The sequence below is a fragment of the Hyperolius riggenbachi genome, chromosome 4 (assembly GCF_040937935.1).
Source record: "Hyperolius riggenbachi isolate aHypRig1 chromosome 4, aHypRig1.pri, whole genome shotgun sequence".
Lineage (NCBI taxonomy): Eukaryota > Metazoa > Chordata > Amphibia > Anura > Hyperoliidae > Hyperolius > Hyperolius riggenbachi.
Genome location: NC_090649.1, coordinates 66,048,939 through 66,070,244, shown reverse-complemented (window position 1 = coordinate 66,070,244; position 21,306 = coordinate 66,048,939). Strand labels below are relative to the sequence as shown.

The following is a 21,306-nucleotide window of genomic DNA, read 5'->3' as shown; positions in this document are numbered from 1 at the left end:
GCTGCTCTGAGGACAGTCAGTGAGACAGTGACATGACCATGTACTCTGTAATGTGCTGCAGGAGATGTCAGTGATATATAAATACCTAATAAATATGACAGGACATTAGACTATGACTATGGTAGGATTAGATTGTGAGGTCCTGAGGACAGTCACTGATATGACTATGTCAATTAATCTAAGTCAATAAATCTAAGTCAATCTAAAATCATTTACCTGGTGGGAGAGAGGGTGGGCTAATATCAATTACCTGGAGGGAGGGTGGGCGGGCTAATATGGGGGCTGAAGAACATTGCAAAAATCAAGCACCTCATACCCCCAGAAGATCTGCCAACCTTAGTCCACGCCTTCATCACATCCCGACTGGACTACTGCAATGCTCTCTACACTGGCCTTCCAAAAAAGGCCTTGTACCGCCTACAGCTGATACAGAATACTGCTGCCAGACTGCTAACCAACCAACCCCATCACTGCCACACAACGCCAGTCCTGCATTCCCTTCACTGGCTACCTATAGAATGGAGGGTCCTATTCAAGATCGGCTTACTGACATTTAAATCCCTGAATAATCTAGGCCCTGGATACGTGAAAGATATGTTACAGCTGCGTAGCAATCCCCGCATTCTCAGATCCACAGGTTCTAATAATCTAGTCATACCCAGAGTCCACTTGGAAACTTTTGGTCCCAGAGCCTTCTGTCATGCTGCCCCTACGTTTTGGAACTCTTTACCTCAACAGATCAGGACAGCCCCATCCCTGGACGTGTTTAAATCCAGACTGAAAACCCACCTGTTCAGTCTGGCATTTGCAGAAATATAACTTTTGTTGTGTGAATACTTCATCCTACTAATTACTGAATCTGAGAGAGCCTAAGCGCTTTGAGTCCTATGGGAGAAAAGCGCTATAGAAATGTTATTGTATTGTATTGTATTGTAATATCAATTACCTGGAAGGAGGGTGGGTGGGCTAATATCAATTACCTGGAAGGAGGGTGGGTGGGCTAATATTAATTACCTGGTGGGAGAGAGGGTGGGCCAATATCAATTACCTGGTGGGAGAGGGTGGGCTAATATTAATTACCTGGGGGGAGGGTGAGCTAATATTAATTACCTGGTGGGAGAGAGGGTGGGCTAATACAAATGACCTGGAGGGAGGGAGGGCTAATATCAATTACCTGGTGGGAAGGTGGGCTAATATCAATTACCTGGAGGGAGGGCTAATATCAGTTACCCAGAGGGAGGGTGGGTGGATTCAAATCAATTACCTGACTCGCGCGCTACTTGCAGTCAGTGCTGTGCAGAAAGGTTTTGCAGATGCTGGGAGGGGGGCCCGACTACTTTCTTCTTTCCCTCACCTCAGGGGCCCCCCTCCTGTTATGCGCGGTGGCGGCATAAGATTCAGCTACAGGCTCCAGGTCCGGGGTCCAGCAGACGGTAGAGCTCCAGCTGCCTGGTCTACTCTGTCTCCTCCTCTGCCGCTCGATCACACTGAATCAGGAAGTAGTGCGAGCAGCATTGCAGACTGCAGAGGAGGAGACAGCATAGACCAGGCGGCTGGAGTTCTAGCGTCTGCTGGACCCAGGACCCGGAGCCTGCAGCTGAATCTTATGCCGCCGCCACGCATAACAGGAGGGGGGCCCCTGAAGTGAGGGATTGTAACTGGGACCCCCGGAGGGGAAAAAAATAAAACAAAATCTGAAATCTGTGACAAAAAACGTAATGGGCCCCAGGGCCCACTGGAGACGTGGAGGCGGGGCCTTCCAGGCAAAATACCGGCACCCCGCCCGCTGGGCCAGTCCGACACTGACTGCAAAGCGATTACCTCCAAAGGAGGGCTGACTGGTAATGGGTAGGATGGAGGCGCCCAATTCAGTGTTTAAAAATACAATTAAAAAAAAATAAAAAAAATAAAAAGAGGTAATCGCTTGCCTCTCCAGAAGATAGACGCCAACTGGAAAAAAAGTTTTTTGTATTGAAAAAGCAATCTGACAACGCATTTCACGGGTGATGGCCCGCTTCCTCGGGTCAATACAAAATGCCTTGATAGCATAGGGGATAGAGCAGGCATGGGCAAACTTGGCCCTCCAGCTGTTAAGAAACTACAAGTCCCACAATGCATTGCAGGAGTCTGACAGCCACAGTCATGACTCATAAAGGCAAATGTATTGTGGGACTTGTAGTGGGACTTCTGGTAAAAGCAGCAGATTTCTGGCAGCACTACAGGACAATTACTTGACTCAAATGGTAACTGAACCAACTAGGGGGAATGCGTTACTGGATCTGATCATTTCTAATAGACCAGATAATGTATCAAATGTGCAGGTTCAAGAACATTTGGGAAATAGTGATCACAACATGATAACGTTTGATCTGGTGACTGATAGGCCACGGGGCAGCGGGACCACTAAAACTATGAATTTTAGAAAAGCAAAGTTCAATCAAATTAGGCAGGCACTAAGTTTGGTGAACTGGGATAATGTACTACAAGGGGACGACACTGAAGGGAAATGGCAAGCTTTTAAACATATACTCAATCAATATTGTAGTATGTATATCCCATATGGAAACAAAATATCTAGGAATAAAAAAGGCCTCTATGGATGAATAGAAAGGTTAAAGATAAAATGAAGAGGAAAAAGAATGCCTATAAGGTCTTAAAACAGGAGGGGACCGAGGCTGCGCTAAGCAATTATAAGGAGTGCAATAAAAATTGTAAAAAAGAAATTAGGCAGGCAAAGATTGAAGCTGAAAAACAAATCGCTAAGGATATCAAATCTAACCCAAAAAACTTTTACAAGTACATTAACTCTAAAAAAAGAAAGGTTGACTGTATAGGACTCCTAAAGGATGAGGGTGGGAACTCAATGGTGGATGACCAAGGTAAGGCAGAGTTATTAAATGCTTTCTTTGCTTCTGTCTTCACAAAAGAAACAGCACTGTTGCGAACTACAGAGGCGGAAGAGTCTCAATCTTCTAACTGTAATATTAAATACTTAATGCAGGAAGAAGTGAAGGCAAGACTAAATAAATTAAAAATAGACCAGGCACCTGGCCCGGATGGCATGCATCCTCGGGTCCTAAGGGAATTAAGTTCAGTTACAGATAAACCCCTTTATCTTATCTTTTGTGACTTTCTTGCAACTGGCAGAGTCCCAGTGGATTGGCGTACAGCCCACGTTTTCCCATTATTTAAGAAGGGCAAAAAATCAGATCCAGAAAATTATAGACCTGTAAGCTTAACATCAGTTGTATGCAAACTATTTGAGGGGCTACTAAGAGATACTATACATGACTTCATAGTAGAAAATAATCTTATTTCTCAGCATCAACATGGGTTTACTAAAGACAGGTCCTGTTTGACTAACATGCTCAGCCTTTATGAGGTAGTGAATGCTAATATGGATATTGGGAATGCTGTAGATGTGATATACTTGGACTTTGCAAAGGCCTTCGACACTGTTCCTCACAAAAGTCTGGTGCAAAAGTTGAGGATGCAAGGACTGGGGAAGAGTCTGTGTTCATGGATAGGGAACTGGCTAATGGACAGAAAACAAAGAGTTGTGGTCAATGGATCGTACTCAAAATGGGAGACTGTTAGCAGTGGGGTCCCACAGGGGTCTGTTCTGGGTCCAGTGCTCTTCAATTTATTTATTAATGACCTAGTAGATGCAGTAGTGAGCAATGTTGCTATTTTTGCAGATGATACAAAATTGTGCAGAATCATCAACTCTCAGGAAGATAGTGTCATATTGCAACAGGATCTGGATAGGATGGCTATATGGGCGCATACATGGCAGATGAAATTCAATGTTGACAAATGTAAAGTCATGCATTTTGGACGTACTAATGGTCTAGCACCATACAAAATAAATGGGATACAGTTGGGGACATCAAACTTGGAGAAGGACTTAGGAGTACTCATTGACAACAAGTTACATAATCGTACTCAATGCCAAACAGCTGCAGCTAAAGCTAACAAAATTTTGGGATGCATTAAAAGGGAAATAAAAACTCGAGATGCTAGCATAATATTACCCCTGTTTAACTCTCTAGTAAGGCCACATCTGGAATATGGAATTCAGTTCTGGGCACCACATTACAAAAAAGATATTGCAGTTTTAGAGCAGGTGCAGAGACGAGCAACAAAATTGATATGTGGGATTAAAGGTCTCACTTATCAAGAAAGGTTAGATAAACTGGGTTTATTTAGTCTAGAGAAAAGACGGCTTAGAGGGGATCTAATTAACATGTATAAATACATCAGAGGGCAATATAATAGCTTGGCGGATGAGCTTTTTGTCCCTAGGCCTTCTCAAAGGACTAGAGGACATGATCTGCGCATGGAGGAAAAACGTTTTAGCCATTTATTTAGGAAACGGTTCTTTACAGTAAGAGTGATTAAGATGTGGAATGCATTGCCACAGGAAGTCGTTATGGCAAACTCGATACCTGCATTTAAAGAGGGATTAGATGCTTTCCTTGCGTTGAAAGACATCCATGGCTACAATTACTAGGTTATGCCTAATGAAGTTGATCCAGGGATTTTATCTGATTGCCATCTGGAGTCGGGAAGGAATTTTTCCCTTTAGGGGCTAATTGGACCATGCCTTGTAAGGGTTTTTTCGCCTTCCTCTGGATCAACAGGGATATGTGAGGGAGCAGGCTGGTGTAGTACTTTATACTGGTTGAACTCGATGGACGTATGTCTTTTTTCAACCAAAACAACTATGTAACTATGTAACTATGTAACTATGTAGTTCCGTAACAGCTGGAGGGCCGAGTTTGCCCATGCCTGGGATAGAGTGTAGGTGCCTCTCTTACCTACATACACATTCCTGACACTGAAGTAACCTGCTTCAGCAGATCTGCCCCGTCTCTTTCTACTTTTTCCTCTCCTAACAGGATAAACTCGCAACACAGAGTAAAAAACTCCTTTTTCTCACCTAACAGCCCTGTGGGCTGCAGTTTTCCATCTACCTTTTTCTAGCCTAAAAGCAGGCTACGTGAAATAAGGATGAGTGAGAACACCCGTGGCAGTGTTGCGAAAATTTCCTTGAACTTCATGTGGTTCCGCAAAATTTTGCCAAAACAGTTTTGTGACTTGCATTGAAGTCATTAGCACTGACCTTAGCAGTTTCAGGGAACCTGAAGTGAGAGAGGCATATGGTGGTTGCCATATTTATTTCCTTTTAAACAATACCAATTGCCTGGCTTTTTTGCGGATCTTTTTGGGTCTAGTAGGGTCTGAATCACACACTGGAAACAAGCATGTTTGTTCTGGGTCTATAGCTAAGGCTGGTTTCACAGTGGGACGTTAAAGTCCCACGTTACAGCAGCCAGTAACGCAGCCAAACTCACAGCACTGTAAAATCAATTGTGCTGTTCACAGTGCCCACGTTGCGTTATATAGTAACGCAGCACGTTTAAACAAAGTGCTGCATGCTGTATGTTATACTGGGCTAAGCAGCATTAGACTGCTTGCACATGGTCAGTAATGTTGGAGGAGGAGGTCTCCCCTCCTCCTCCTCCTCCGCAGCCAGCCACATGGTTAATTAATATTCACTGCACTGCAGAGACTCGTGGTAGGACTGTAGTGTTGTCCGGATCATGAACGAATCATTCATTTGATCCGGATCTTTTTTGTGAGTCGAATCATCCGGATCATCGCAATGAAAGATTCAGTTCACAGTGGATGTCTGTCTGGAAGAAACAGGAACATACAGAATGTACAGTGCAGGGAAAGTCCTGTCCTGCTAGTCATTTCACCCAGTCTGCTTCTCTAGTAAAATGATTCAAATGAGTTGGTTCAAAGATCCGGATCTTTTCAATGATCCGATTCAAATGATCTGAATCCTTAAAAAGATCTGGACTTCCTATCACTAACCTGGAGCGACTGCTTTGAGAGCCGCATAACGCAGCTCAATCTGACGTCCAACTTCAACACCACCATACGTTGCGTTAGGGGCACGTTATGCGACCATATCGTCCCCCACAACGCAACGTCTTGGTGTGTAAGTAGCCTAAAGGTATTAAAGTGGACCTGAACTCTTGCACAAGACAGATGGAAAACAGAGAAATGCACCCTGTATGTATTTAGAGAGATTAGCCTGTATAATTCCCCCTCATCTGTGACTAATTACAACTTGTACAGAAACTGAAGCATACTGAAGCTAACGTCCTCCTTTGCTGTACCTGTTTTGAATGCATGTTGTGTATTTTAGTCCACAATTGTGGAGCTCTGCACATCTATTGCAGGTAGTCAATTCGGGTGCAGCCTCTGTTTGGAAGCGCGGCCAATGTCTCCTGCTGTACAAAACTCATGTAAGTATACTTATGGCTAGCTGCATCAATTTGTATTCAAATTATAGATTAGGACTAGTACATGATTTGCATCTGATTTGCATTCAAGGCATGTATTTAGCCCTGTGGGGCTCTGCATGCCTCTGTTGGTCTACAATTCAGTTGCAGTCTATGAGCGCTGTCATTTGTTTGATGTCTAATTACAAGTTGTAATTTGATCTTTAGATTTTCATCTGTGTAAGCTGACTGCCACGACGGATAAGACAGATAAGGTCATTTGAAAGCACAGGATGTTAATATGTCTGCTTCCATGAAAGCAGGAAGAAGAAACACTTGCGATTTAATTTGGGATTTGTAGCAGCTGTAACAAAGATTTTTTTTTAAGGATATTATGCTGTTCCTTATCTTATAGAGCAGAGAGGAAGTTCTGAGTTCAGGTCCGCTTTAAAGGCGGATCATCAAGCAAGCAATGCAATACGATAGAAAAATGTTTTTTTTTATTTATCCATAATGAAAGGAAGAACTGAATTACTAGGCACCTCCATCAAATGCCTCTTTGAAGGGAGGATTCTAGGGATGATCGGAACCAGCAAATTCTGTTCCGCTGGAAATCACAGATTCCGTCAGTGATAAATTCCATCGCTATGAAAATTCCGCCGGATTTGTATGAAATTCAGCGAAATTCCGGATTCCGTCGGAAATTTTTAAAAAATCTATCTCTATTTCTCTCTCACTCTCATCATCTTGTATCATCCATCATCTTGCAGGGAATTGCAGTTTTTCAAAAGACAGCTTACATACCATGGCTGGGATTTGAACCCAGGTCTCAGTGTGTAGTAGGTATCTGACTTATCCCCTAGACCACCAACCACACTACATGCTAAAGCCTGCCTAGCATGTACCATTATCATCAATCCAATAGAAAAAGTAGCATGCTTAAAGTTTTTTACTTTTTCAAAAGCCAGCTTACATACCTTGGCCAGGAATTGAACCCAGGTCTCAGTGTGTAGTAGTTATCTGACTTATCCCCTAGACCACCAACCACACTACATGCTAAAGCCAGCCTAGCATGTACCATTATGATCAATGCAATAGAAAAAATAGCATGCTTAAGGGTTTGTAATTTTTCAAAAGCCAGCTTACATACCTTGGCCGGGAATTGAACCCAGGCTGGGAATTGAACCCAGGTCTCTAGCATGTACCATTATGATCAATCCAATAGAAAAAGTAGCATGCTTAAGGATTTGTAATTTTTCAAAAGCCAGCTTACATACCTTGGCCGGGAATTGAACACAGGCTGGGAATTGAACCCAGGTCTCTAGCATGTACCATTATGATCAATCCAATAGAAAAAGTAGCATGCTTAAGGATTTGTACTTTTTCAAAAGAAGGCTTACATACCTTGGCCAGGAATTGAACCCAGGTCTCAGTGTGTAGTAGGCATCTGACTTATCCCCTATACCACCAACCACACTACATGCTAAAGCCAGCCTAGCATGTACCATTATGATCAATCCAATAGAAAAAGTAGCATGCTTAAGGATTTGTAATTTTTCAAAAGCCAGCTTACATACCTTGGCCGGGAATTGAACCCAGGCTGGGAATTGAACCCAGGTCTCTAGCATGTACCATTATGATCAATCCAAGAGAAAAATTAGCTCTCTCTAAGGATTTGTAGCCAGGCATGGCCTTGCCTTTTGTGTTCAACAGTTGTCCGAAGAGAACCCCAGATAGCCAGATAGATTCATCTCTCTCTCTCTCTCTCTCTCTAGTAGGGATGGTCACCGCTTTCCGCAGAATTGTATTTTCTGGAATTTTTAGGCGGAAACTGGTCATTCCGTTCCATTTGGTCGGAACAGAATTGCTTTTTCAATCTGGCGGAATTCCGAAAAAATGCCTGTGAAAATCTGCCGGTATCCGTTGATGGTTTTTAGCTGAAAATTCATTTCAATGGCATCAAGTCCTAGAGAGAGACAGGGCTCATTTTTCTCTTGGATTGATTATAATGGTACATGCTAGGCTGGCTTTAGCATGTAGTGTGGTTGGTGGTCTAGGGGGTAAGTCAGATACCTACTACACAGTCGACCTTGGTGTAATTCCTGGCCAAGGTATGTAAGCCTTCTTTTGAAAAAGTACAAATCCTTAAGCATGCTACTGCTACAAGCGCAGTAGATCTGTACCTGCGCAGTCTGCTCCGGCCCATGTGGCGGTTATTGACCGCACTACTCGCACAGGCGCAGTACAGGCCAACCTGGAGGTCGCCCTGATGTCATCGCCGGGGACTGGGACGGAGCTGCGGCGAGAGACATGCTGGGAGCTTGGGGCTGGAGGAAGCCCCGGGTAAGTAGCGCTTGTTTTATTATTTTTTGCCTGATATCTCCTTTAAGGACCCTTTCACACTGAGGCTGTGCGATGCAGCATTTTTACAGCAGCCTACTGCAGGGCAAAACAAGTTTATGGGACCTTTCATACCAAAGAAAGTGATGTTTTCACCGGAGCCCCGACACGAAGGCAAACGTACCTTACCACTGGCGAACTGAGGGGGCTATTCCGGGTGTCTGGAACCTCCCCCCTGCACTGAGCTGTGTATTCAGCCAGGGAAGCCCGCATAATATAAGCAGCCTCATTCTCCCTCCCTTCTTACTTCTGGTGCTTCCCTCCAGCTAATGAAATGAGAGAGGCAGCCCAGCTTCCCTCACAAGAAGATGCAGCCTGCAGTGAGAGAATGTTGATTATGGAGTCCTGGACTCTCCACAGCACAGAAGTGTCAGACATGATGAAATTAGAGTGCAGGCAAGCTGGTAAATATGCACAGCATGATGCAGAGCTTGCCTGGACTCAGGGTCCGTGGGCAAACATCTGTCTGGTCTCTCCCCATTGTTATAATGACTGCATGTGTGGGTAAGGTGTTTAACAAGCTGAAAAGTTTTTGACAGTCCCTAGACTCCAGGAGGGCTTCTTTCTGACTTGTGTGAGAGACTGACAGGGACAGGAGTCCGATTACAGGCAAGTAGCCTGTCTGATGTGGGATTGCAATACAGATACGTTCTCTGCTCCATCTCAGGCTATTCTCAATTTCTCCACTCCTCTTTCTGGGCTAGTGCACGCCAAAATGACAATAGCAATCGCTAGCAATTTGTGAGTGTGATTTTGTGAAGTGATTTTCAGAGCGATTTTTGAATGAATTGCTCAAAAACATGCTACATGCAGTATACCTGCGATTTTGAAAAAATCACAACGCTGCTGTGGGAACACCCACATAGGGTAACATTAGTCAAGCGCTTTTCAAATCACTGTTGATTTGAAAAATGCTCAGAAGCACTCTTGGTGTGCACCAGCCTCCTTCATTCACCTTTGTTTCCCTCTTCCCCTAGAGCTGGGTGTGTGTTCTTGTCATACAGGAAAGCTAAATAAAAGTGCAATCCTGGTGAGGCAAAATATTATTATTTAGTATTTATATAGCGCCGCCATCTTCCGCAGATGCATGTATCTCTGCATCATATGGGTATCGCTTGCGCTATGTGACACTATGTAGCATATTCCACTGAATTGTCCAAACTAAGTCTATCTCCCGTTCCTCTCTCGAGGAGTTTTCCAGCGCTGTACCCCGTTCACATTTGCTGCTACCAGAAGCCCTCAGAAACACTCATGTCCTTGAGTACTTCCAAAGATAGGCAGCTCCGTAATACGCCAGCGCACTTTTGTGCATGGGCAGTATGGAGCCACCTGTATTCGGAAGCACTCGGGGACATACGTGCTTCTGGACCTTTCAGGAACCCCCCCCCTTAAAAATCCTGCGTTTGCCCCTGACTTACCGTGCTGTTCTGCTGGAACCTGCGCCCGACTAGAAGTAATGTAAGTCTATGGTGACAAGTGTTTTTAAAAATACCCACCACAAATTTTACGCTGCACACATGCGCCAAAGGGTATTTTAGCAATACGCTTCTGTGCAAGTGATCGCCTCGGCCACAGGAAGTGAGAATCACTTGGCCAGCTGCCAGTTGGGGATTACTGTGTACTAATGCGGTAATCCCCCAAGGCTGTTTTTGGCGACGCTAACGCCAATCCGCAAACCGGCCTGAAGGTAGCAAACTTCCAGACAGGTGAAAAGTCTGCTGTGCATTTTGGCACTGCCACAGGCCATAATGGGAATTATAGCTATGGCGGCGCTTATTGAGTAATTTGGGACGCAAGCCCAAGATGCTGCCCAAATTAGGTTAAAAATTCATAGCCCAAATTACCATACAAACAGCGCAATGTGGCCGCCAGAAATAGCTGGGAGCAAAATTGCATCTTACACACTGTACAACACCTTGGAGGGAAAATAGTATTTCGTGCCGCAGGAAAATTTCCCACAGCAGGGTGAGCCATCTTTCGGCATGACCCTGCGCTTACATTTTCTGGTGCTGCATGCAACAATGCATGTGTTAATCTGCAGCCTCCCCCAGGCTTTCTGCATGCTGGCATTAAAAGGAATAGTGACAATGGTATAGTTAAAGAGGAACTTTAACCTTGGACTGACAGGATTCAATGTTACCAAACCTTATAGGCGGGAAAAATGTACCTTCCATCCAGGGCCTGTCCAAGCGGTCCTGTACAATACAAACCATCACTGCTGCTCGGATACCCCTTTTCAAAATCCGAATTAAATTAGGATCCGGATACCCAGATATCCGGATCCGAATCGGGTATCTGAATTCAAACTCTTTGGTTTCCGAGTAGAATCGGATATCCGAACCCGATATCCTGGATATCCGGTTGGATTCGGATATCCGGATAGAAAACCGGAAGTGGCCTGTAAATGGCTTAAATTGCTTCCAAAACCCTCTCTGGCCCAGTGCACACCAAAACCACTAGCAGATCCACAAAGTGCTAGCGGTTTTTGGAGTGGATTTCAGGGTGAATCTAGGCATGTTTAGAGTCGTTTCCTAAACATACCTAGCGGTTTTGGGTACGTTTTTGTGTAGCAGATTACACAAATTGTTACAGTAAAAGCTGTTACTGAACAGCTTCTGTAACAAAAACGCCTGGCAAACCGCTCTGATGTAGCGTTTTTCAGAGCGGTTTGAGTTTTTCCTGTACTTTACATTGAGGCAGAAACGCTTCTGAAAACCGCAAACGTGCCTCCTGCTGCTACAAACCTCAAACTGCCGGTGTGCACCATCTCATTGAAATACATTAGCCAAGCGGATTTACAGGCGGATGCGGCCGGCGGATCGCATCCAAAACCGCTCGGTGTGCACTGGGCCTCTCTCTCTCTCTCTCTCTCTCTCTCTCTCTCTCGGACTGAATGCCTCCGAAAGGGATTTTTGCCATTGAAGGCCTCTGCTCGGATATCCTAACTAACTATCCACCCGGATTTCAGATTTTCACATGGAAATCCGAGTTTGCTCGGATAGTGCTATTCAGATTTACAAAGATATGCGAATTTCAATTCAAAGTTAGGATAGTGGAAAAAGTTTGGATTATCTGGGTAGTTCGGATACCAGAATATTGGATGAGCAGCACTGCTTCCTCCTTCAACCCAGGAGGAGGGATCGTGTAGTGACATGAACGCGACTTGGAGCACAATGCGAGTCGCGATTGGAGCGCATTGAAGCAGGAGGCAACATGGGTAAGTTAACCCTCCCTCACCCACCCCCTCAGGTGCTGTAATTAACTTTTCGCTTCCAAGTAGGTTACGAGTAGGTAGCTACTCAGAAGCCTATCACTAGCCTGTGCAGTACTGGGCAGGCCCAGAATGCTCCCAGGCACAATTGGCCAAATTACCAGATGGAGAAGCCGAAGAAGACTGCGAAGGACCCCACATAACTAATGGGGCTGGAGGAAGCCCCAGGTAAGTATAATTACACCCACAATGCCCATCTCAGGTACACTTTCAACTCGCGTTGGAGTGGAAGCAACCATTTCAAGACATAGGTGGAGTAGTGATGAGCCTAATGGCCCAATTACGATTACGCAAAATTTTGCATAATTCGCAAAATTACGATTATGGCCGTAATCGAAATTTCAAGAATTTCACAAAATTACAGATGCAAATTTCATGTTTATGGGGAATTTCTTAATTACGATCTTTTTTGTAATTACGATCGTTTACGTAACAAACAAATCAGAATTTTGTGTTTAACTCGCAAATTCGACCTTTCTCAAAATTGTGTTCAAGTCCAGAGGCACCTGATACATTTAAAGCGACAGCACTTGCAGGTACCTTTGCATTATCAAATATTGCAAGGCCCAAAACCAAGTGTCTCAGCATGCATGACCACTAGGTGCACCATGGCAAAGAGCACCTGTCTTAGAAGTGGCTGCAGGTAAAGCCTCCTGATACATTTAAAGCAACAGCACTTGCAGGGACTTTTGCACTATCAGATATTGCAAGGCCCAAAACCAAGTGTCTCAACATGACAGCTAAGTGCACCATGGCAAAGAGCACCTGTCTTAGAAGTGGCTGCAGATAGAGCCCCCTGATACATTTAAAGCGACAGCATGTTCAGGGGCCTTTGCATTATCAGTAATTGCAATCAATAAGTGACTTTCCTGAGTTTAGTCATTACCTAAATGTGCATAATAACTATTAGAAACTAAATTACGTTCATTTTCGTAACTAAGAAAAAAACTTTGTTTCTATAGAAAACATGATATTACTAAATTTCGGGTTAAACACAAATTTGCGATGATACACAAAATTACGAAACCAAAATTTTGCTGATGGAATTCCGAATTACGGTTTGTATGGCAATTATGACATTTCTAATTCGTGTCGTAGTGGCAAAATCCGTGTCCGTATTTAAGGAAACACGAAATTTAGAAAATTTCGGCTCAACACTAGTAGTAAGTGACTGAGCTCCTGAAAGTTAACCCAGAATGCTTTAACCTCCCTGTCGGTAAGCCCGCCACAGGGGATCGCATGGCCCCGGGAGGATTTTTGCCTATAAAATGTTATTTATATCCTTCAGCTAGCACTTCGCTAGCTAAATATGCCCCCCAATTGCCTCTGGTCCCCTCTGATTGCCGCCGATATACGTATTCCCCCGGGGGACCTGCGATGGCGCAGCCTCCCAATCAGCTCCCGGCTTCGCTATAGGGAGCAGAGGCGGGACAAGGTCCTCCAGCACCCAAGGCTGAGACACCAAAGTGCGCCCCTCCATCCCTCTCACCCCAGCCATCACACTGAATGCTATTAGACTAAGAGGCGCCCCAGGGGCTCCCAACACCTTACTCTCTAGTTATCTGGCTTGCAGTCACTGCCATGTATTCCCTTTTTCTATTTCTTTCTGCTTCAAACACAATAGGGGAATGATAGCTGAGTGAGTTGTGCGCCCCCCACCTACACTGCGCCCCGAGGCTGGAGCCTCTCTCGCCTCTGCCTCGGCCCGGCCCTGATAGGGAGTATCGGAACTGCGCATGACGTCATGACGTCATGTCCGATCGTCGCCATAGCGACAGTGAAGCTGCATGGAGAAGCTGCGGCTCTCGCAGGATCGCGGACGGGTAAACATTACCGGCAGCAATCAGAGGGGACCAGAGGCAATTGGGGGGCATACTTAGCTAGCGAAGTGCTAGCTGAAGACTATAAACATTTTATAGGCAAAAATCCTCCCGCGGACGCAGACATGGAAACTGCGTACTGCCAGGGAGGTTAATAATGCAAACAGTAAGGCCCCTTTTACACTTAATCAGTTGCTCTCAGTTATAACTGAAAGAAAACTGATTTTCAAAGTAATGCCCATGTTTTCCTATGGCACCTTTCACACTTAAAGAGAACCTGTACTGAGTAAAAATATTTAAAATAAACACATGAGGTAACTTCAAATGAACATGACATAGTTACCTTGCCATCACTTCCTCTCAGAAGCTCACCATTTTCTTCTGACAATAATCCCTTCCAGTTCTGACAATATTTTGTCAGATCTGAAATATATCAGTTGCTGTCAGTAAAATATCAGTTGCTGTCAGTTATAGTTGAGAGGAAAACTTATGTACCAGGTAATGTCCATGTTTCCCTATGGCTCAAGTGGACGATGTTACAGTTTAACTGTGTGCTGACCAGAAAGCTGTTATGGGTAATGGCCATTTTCAAAATGGAGGACGGAAAATTCCCTTGATCACAGTGAACAAACAGGACGCAGGACAGGAGAAAGACACTGAGGAGTAGACTACATGGAAGGTAAGTGTGACTCGTGTATGCTTATTTTGACTTTTAATTTTCAGTTCAGGTTTTCTTTAATGCGTTTTAACTGAAATCTTCTTCCCAATGCACTGCTATGGAAAAAACGCGTACCAACGTGCACTAACGTATACCAACTGAGTAAGTGTAAACGGGGCGGGGTCTAAGCGCTTTCAAACCTGCAGACTCAAAGTAAAAAAGAAAATTGTATACAAATGCTAATAGAACCTCTTGCATGGATCATTTATATTTTTATATTTAAAAACACTGTAATAAAAAATAAAATACTAAGACCAGAATCAGGAATTTATTTATGGAAAAACCAACAGGATTAAGGATTAAGGACCCTGGCGGTACCAAACATGTCAGCTGATGGTAGCTGAGGCTTTTTCGGGGGGATTTATACATTGGCCTCAATTCACTAAGCTTTATCAAACGCTTATCAAACGTTTGGTAATTTACCTTTTGCGCATAATCGAATTTTGAATTCACTAAGGTGTTATACAGTATAGTTATCGAATGTTTTATCGATAAAACTTTCAATAAATCTAGAACACCTTAGTGAATTAAAAATTAGATTTTACCCGTGAGGTAAAATATCAAACGTTTGATAAAGTGTTTGATAAAGCTTAGTGAATTGAGGCCATTGAATAACATTTTGGCTCATTGGCTTGGTACAGATCCCCCTCCAGAGTCTTGGTAACCCAGATAACTAGGATGACTGAGGTAGTCAACAATGCTAAAAAGAAACAGCACACTTACTCTGAACTGCAGGGTATTTCATCATTAGCAAAACGCCCCACTGAAGAGTGGTTGCGGTTGTCTCCACTCCAGCACCAAATAGGTCTAAAACAACAGCTGTTAAGTTCTCATCATGAAAATATAACTCAGGATTTGGCCTCTCCTGGAATTGACACAACATACAGCATTCACCATAGGAATTAAATGTTGAACAGCAAACAGAACATTTTAACATTGGTATTAAAAATGTGCTTCATTTAAAGGGACCCTGAGCAGAGGATAAAAATTAAAATCTAAACTTACCTGGGGCTTCCTCATTTTAATTTTAATTTTAATCCTCTGCTCGGGGTCCCTTTAAAATTGGGATTAAAAGTGTATCTGTTATATACCATATGCGTGACCACACTAACTCATTCTAAGAACAGAGATACCTCACAGTGCTTGCAAGTACAAGGCTACTTAAAGAGAAACTCCGACCAAGAATTTAACTTTATCCCAATCAGTAGCTGATACCCCCTTTTACATGAGAAATCTATTCCTTTTCACAAACAGACCATCAGGGGGCACTGTATGACTGATATTGTGGTGAAACCCCTCCCACAAGAAACTCTGAGGACTGTGGTACTCCTGGCAATTTCCTGTCTGTGAACCTTGTTGCATTGTGGGAAATAGCTGTTTACAGCTGTTGCCGACTGCCAAAAAAGCATGCAGCAGCTACATTACCTGCCAACAATAAAAATGTCACCATGTAATAAATGTCAGAATGATTTTAAGGGATTTAAAAGATTTTACAATGGGCAAACACTGACTAAATTATTTATACATAATTATTGTAAAAATCAAGCACTTTTTTATTACATTTTTTCACTGGAGTTCCTCTTTAAAGGGAACCTAAAACCCTAGGGAAAAAAAGTTTCACTTACCTGGGGCTTTGACCAGCCCCATGCAGCCGCACTGTGCCCTTGACGTCACTCCTGGATCCTCTGGTCCCCCGTCAGCAGCTAGTTTCGTTTTTTGCCGACTCGGAGTCCTCGGGCCACCACGTGTATCATTACACGCGTTACCGTGACGCTATAACGGGTGTCAACACATATCTTTGTACGTATTGACACCCGTTATAGCGTCCTTTTATCGCGGCAACACGTGTAATGATACGCGTGGTGGCCCGCCGACTCCGAGTGGGCAAAAGCGAAACTAGCTGCTGGCGGGGGACCAGAGGATCCAGGAGTGATGTTGAGGGCACAGGATGGCTGCAAGGGGCTGGAAAAAGCCCCAGGAAAGTTAAACTCATTTTTTTTCCTAGGGTTTAGGATTCCTTTAAAATGACTCCCAGTTGTTCTACCTACAGTACACCCTGACTAAGCTGACTAGGTCAGCAAAATGCATAGGTGTGCAAAGCCTGTGCACAACAGTGGTGCTCAGCAGAGCTCGAATATTCGAGTAGCTCGAATATTCAAGCTCTTTTTCAGCTATTCGAGCTCGGTATTCGAGCTCCGAATAGCTGCAGCTATTCGAATGGGCTATTCGCGTACACTCGAATAGCCCATTCACTATTCGAGCTATTCGAGCAAACGGCGCTATTCGAGCTCGGTACCGAGCTCGAATAGCGTCATAGCCCAGATTGATGTCCTTAGAGCCAATCAGAGGGCTCCCAGGCCCTCTGACGGCAGCCAATCACAGAGGGGGACCCTGGCCAGCCCCTACCCTATAAATAGCGGCCGCCATGTTACGTTTCTCCGTCCTTGCCTGAGACTTGCATAGAGAGAGAGTTGCTCCTTTGTGCTTTGGCTTAGCAAGAGCTTTATTGTGGTCATTTACCTAGCGTTTTTGCTCACATACACCTCCTATACACACCTATATTGTTGTTAGTTAGTTAGACATTGTATTTTAGTTAGTAGCTTTTGTGTTACATAGAGACAGACACAGCTGCTGCAGGCTTACAGCTTTAGGCCTCAGGGCCTGCCTGTGTGGGCAGCTGTCCTCCTGTCCTCTGTTTATTTCTCTCTATTCTATACCAGTATTTCTGCTGTCCTTTACTACTGATTGTATTAGTATTGTAGTTATATACTGTAACTGTACTAGGACACTCACTGTCACTGTTCATAGGCTACTAGCTGCTCCTGCGTGTGTGCACTCACTGTCTGTGTACACACACTACACACACTCTATTTCCAAGTTCTGATAACTGATTGATTATTGTAATTGAATATTGTAATTAGTTAGTTGTACTCACTGTTACTACTTACTGTACTAGGAGTCTTGGACACTCAGTCACTGTTCATAGGCTACTAGCTCCTGCGTGTGTGCACTCACTGTCTGTGTACACACTACACACACTCTATTTCCTTCTGATAACTGATTGATTATTGTAATTAGTTAGTTGTACTTACTGTTACTACTTACTGTACTAGGAGTCTAGGACACTCAGTCACTGTTCATAGGCTACTAGCTCCTGCGTGTGTGCACTCACTGTCTGTGTACACACTACACACACTCTATTTCCTTTTGATAACTGATTGATTATTGTAATTAGTTAGTTGTACTTACTGTTACTACTTACTGTACTAGGAGTCTAGGACACTCAGTCACTGTTCATAGGCTACTAGCTCCTGCGTGTGTGCACTCACTGTCTGTGTACACACTACACACACTCTATTTCCAAGTTCTGATAACTGATTGATTATTGTAATTGAATATTGTAATTAGTTAGTTGTACTCACTGTTACTACTTACTGTACTAGGAGTCTCGGACACTCAGTCACTGTTCATAGGCTACTAGCTCCTGCGTGTGTGCACTCACTGTCTGTGTACACACTACACACACTCTATTTCCTTCTGATAACTGATTGATTATTGTAATTAGTTAGTTGTACTTACTGTTACTACTTACTGTACTAGGAGTCTAGGACACTCAGTCACTGTTCATAGGCTACTAGCTCCTGCGTGTGTGCACTCACTGTCTGTGTACACACTACACACACTCTATTTCCTTTTGATAACTGATTGATTATTGTAATTAGTTAGTTGTACTTACTGTTACTACTTACTGTACTAGGAGTCTAGGACACTCAGTCACTGTTCATAGGCTACTAGCTCCTGCGTGTGTGCACTCACTGTCTGTGTACACACTAGTGTTGGGCGAACAGTGTTCGCCACTGTTCGGGTTCTGCAGAACATCACCTGGTGGTGTTCGGCCAAACTGTTCGGGTTCGCCCGAACGGCTCATTGCCTGGCCGAACAGGGCCCCTGTTCGGCACGAACAGGGCCCTGTTCGCCCGAATACTGGCCCCCTATGGGGTCGCAGGCATAAGGGGGGAGCATGTCCCGATCGCGGGGGGGGGTCGGAAATTCCCCCCACCCCCTCCGCTAGCGCTCCCCCCTCTGCCCGCTTCCCCATTCAAAAGTTAGGAAGTGAAACTGTACCTGTGCGGCCGGTAGTGGGTGACTGGCAGTGGGCGGCACTATGGAGAGACTGAGGAGGAGGAGGAGTCCGGAGAGTGACGCGTTGAGGGAGGCCGGGCAGTGGGCGGATCAGCAGTAGTACGGTACTACTGCTGATCCGCCCGCTGCCCGGCCTCCCTCAACGCGTCACTCTCCGGACTCCTCCTCCTCCTCAGTCTCTCCATAGTGCCGCCCACTGCCAGTCACCCACTACCGGCCGCACAGGTACAGTTTCACTTCCTAACTTTTGAATGGGGAAGCGGGCAGAGGGGGGAGCGCTAGCGGAGGGGGTGGGGGGAATTTCCGACCCCCCCCGCGATCGGGGCATGCTCCCCCCTTATGCCTGCGACCCCATAGGGCCCCCAAAAGCGGGATGTTCGGGGAGTTCGGGGTTCGGCCCGAACATGCCGAACATTGCGGCCATGTTCGGCGAACTTTCCCGAACCCGAACATCCAGGTGTTCGCCCAACACTAGTACACACTACACACACTCTATTTCCAAGTTCTGATAACTGATTGATTATTGTAATTGAATATTGTAATTAGTTAGTTGTACTCACTGTTACTACTTACTGTACTAGGAGTCTCGGACACTCAGTCACTGTTCATAGGCTACTAGCTCCTGCGTGTGTGCACTCACTGTCTGTGTACACACTACACACACTCTATTTCCTTCTGATAACTGATTGATTATTGTAATTAGTTAGTTGTACTTACTGTTACTACTTACTGTACTAGGAGTCTAGGACACTCAGTCACTGTTCATAGGCTACTAGCTGCTCCTGCGTGTGTGCACTCACTGTCTGTGTACACACTACACACACTCTATTTCCAAGTTCTGATAACTGATTGATTATTGTAATTGAATATTGTAATTAGTTAGTTGTACTCACTGTTACTACTTACTGTACTAGGAGTCTCGGACACTCAGTCACTGTTCATAGGCTACTAGCTCCTGCGTGTGTGCACTCACTGTCTGTGTACACACTACACACACTCTATTTCCTTCTGATAACTGATTGATTATTGTAATTAGTTAGTTGTACTTACTGTTACTACTTACTGTACTAGGAGTCTAGGACACTCAGTCACTGTTCATAGGCTACTAGCTCCTGCGTGTGTGCACTCACTGTCTGTGTACACACTACACACACTCTATTTCCTTCTGATAACTGATTGATTATTGTAATTAGTTAGTTGTACTTACTGACTGTTACTACTTACTTACTTACTGTACTAGGGACACTCACTCAGTCACTGTTCATAGGCTAGCTCCTGCGCGTGTTTGCGCGTGCGTGCACTCACTGTCTGTAGTGTACACACACTAAATTTACTTGTGATTACTACTGATTATTGTAAGTTGTAACTGCTAGTTGTACTTCCTGACTGTTACTACTTACTTACTGTACTAGGGACACTCACTCAGTCACCTCACCCACCAACCCACTCCATTAAAGTACCCCACTTTTCACCCGCCCTTTTAAAAAACTTTTGTCTATATGCCCAAAACATCGAAGATGTCTGGAAGTGGCAGCCAGCGCGGTTTGGGCAAGGGGAAGGGCAGCAAGGGAATCAGGAGGAGAGGGAGCAGCATTGTGGCAAGCCGCGGGCGCGCCACCATGCACAGTTCCGCAGCAGCAGCAGCAGCGTCAGTGGCTAACATTCCTCCCATAGCCACTGGCCGTGGACGCCTTGGGCGCCGCCCAGCAGGAGCATCTGCAACTCACGCTGCAGAGACACAGCAGCAGCAGCGTGTAGCACCTGCTCCGATTTTCCTCCAGCCGGGTCGGAAACGTCCCATTGAGGAAAAGCATGCAGACACTGTGGTGCAACTCATGACGGAGGATGAGCAGCCCGCCATCAGCTCTGCATCTGAGGCCTCCACCCTCACCACCACCACCACCACCCCTGTTCGCAGCAGCCGCCCAGCAGGGTCTGGGGAGGAGGCCAGTTCACCGTCACTCGCCGACCTGTCATTCAGCAGTCTTTTGACCCCAGGCATCATGAGTAAATTGTCTGCTGTTGTTGGCGATCTTGAGGAGGAGATGCTGATGGGCACTTTGGGGGATGAGGGATTGGACAGCAAGACTGTGGCGACAGTCAAGCAGCCCATCCATGCATCAGGAGAGGAGTTTGGGGGGTCCTCATCCCAGCAGGACATGTTTCAGGAGGGGGAGGATGTTGATGACCCGGTGACAGACAGAGACTGGGTGCCACCACCTCCAGGGGATGTCGTCCTCAGCAGCTCTGAGGAGGAGGATGCTCTTGTGGGCCTTGCAAGGAGGCGCATCATTGCAAGCATTGGCAGCAGCAGTAGGCAGGTCCCACAGCCTGCTGGTGTCTCAGGCTCAGCAGCAGCAGCAGCAGCATCTGCCAGTACCACCACCAGCCGCACCCAAGCCCCCCAAGCCCCCCTCCAAACCACCACAGGGAGACAGGCAGCAGCGCTTCCATGCCGTAGGGGGATGTTTCTGTCACCAATCTGGCGCTTTTTCACCATGCCCACAGTGTACAGCAAGTACGCCACTTGCAACCACTGTCAGCGGAAGTTGAGCAGAGGTGCAGACCCCTTAAAGTTCTGCACCAGCTCGCTCATCAACCACCTTGCTGCGAAACATTTCCACCAGCATCAGGAGTTCCAGAGGCTGAAGGCATCTG

The 21,306-nt window shown here is 45.3% G+C and overlaps 1 protein-coding gene across 1 annotated transcript in view; it reads right to left on the bottom strand.

Moving 5' to 3' along the window:
- Positions 1–21,306, bottom strand: part of LOC137571263 (cytochrome P450 2K6-like) — a 113,904-nt gene that overhangs the window by 20,375 nt on the left and 72,223 nt on the right. Inside the window, exon 6 of the mRNA XM_068280142.1 lies at positions 15,229–15,370. Coding sequence (XP_068136243.1) covers positions 15,229–15,370 — 142 coding nt within the window. The remainder of the gene's footprint in view (positions 1–15,228; positions 15,371–21,306) is intronic.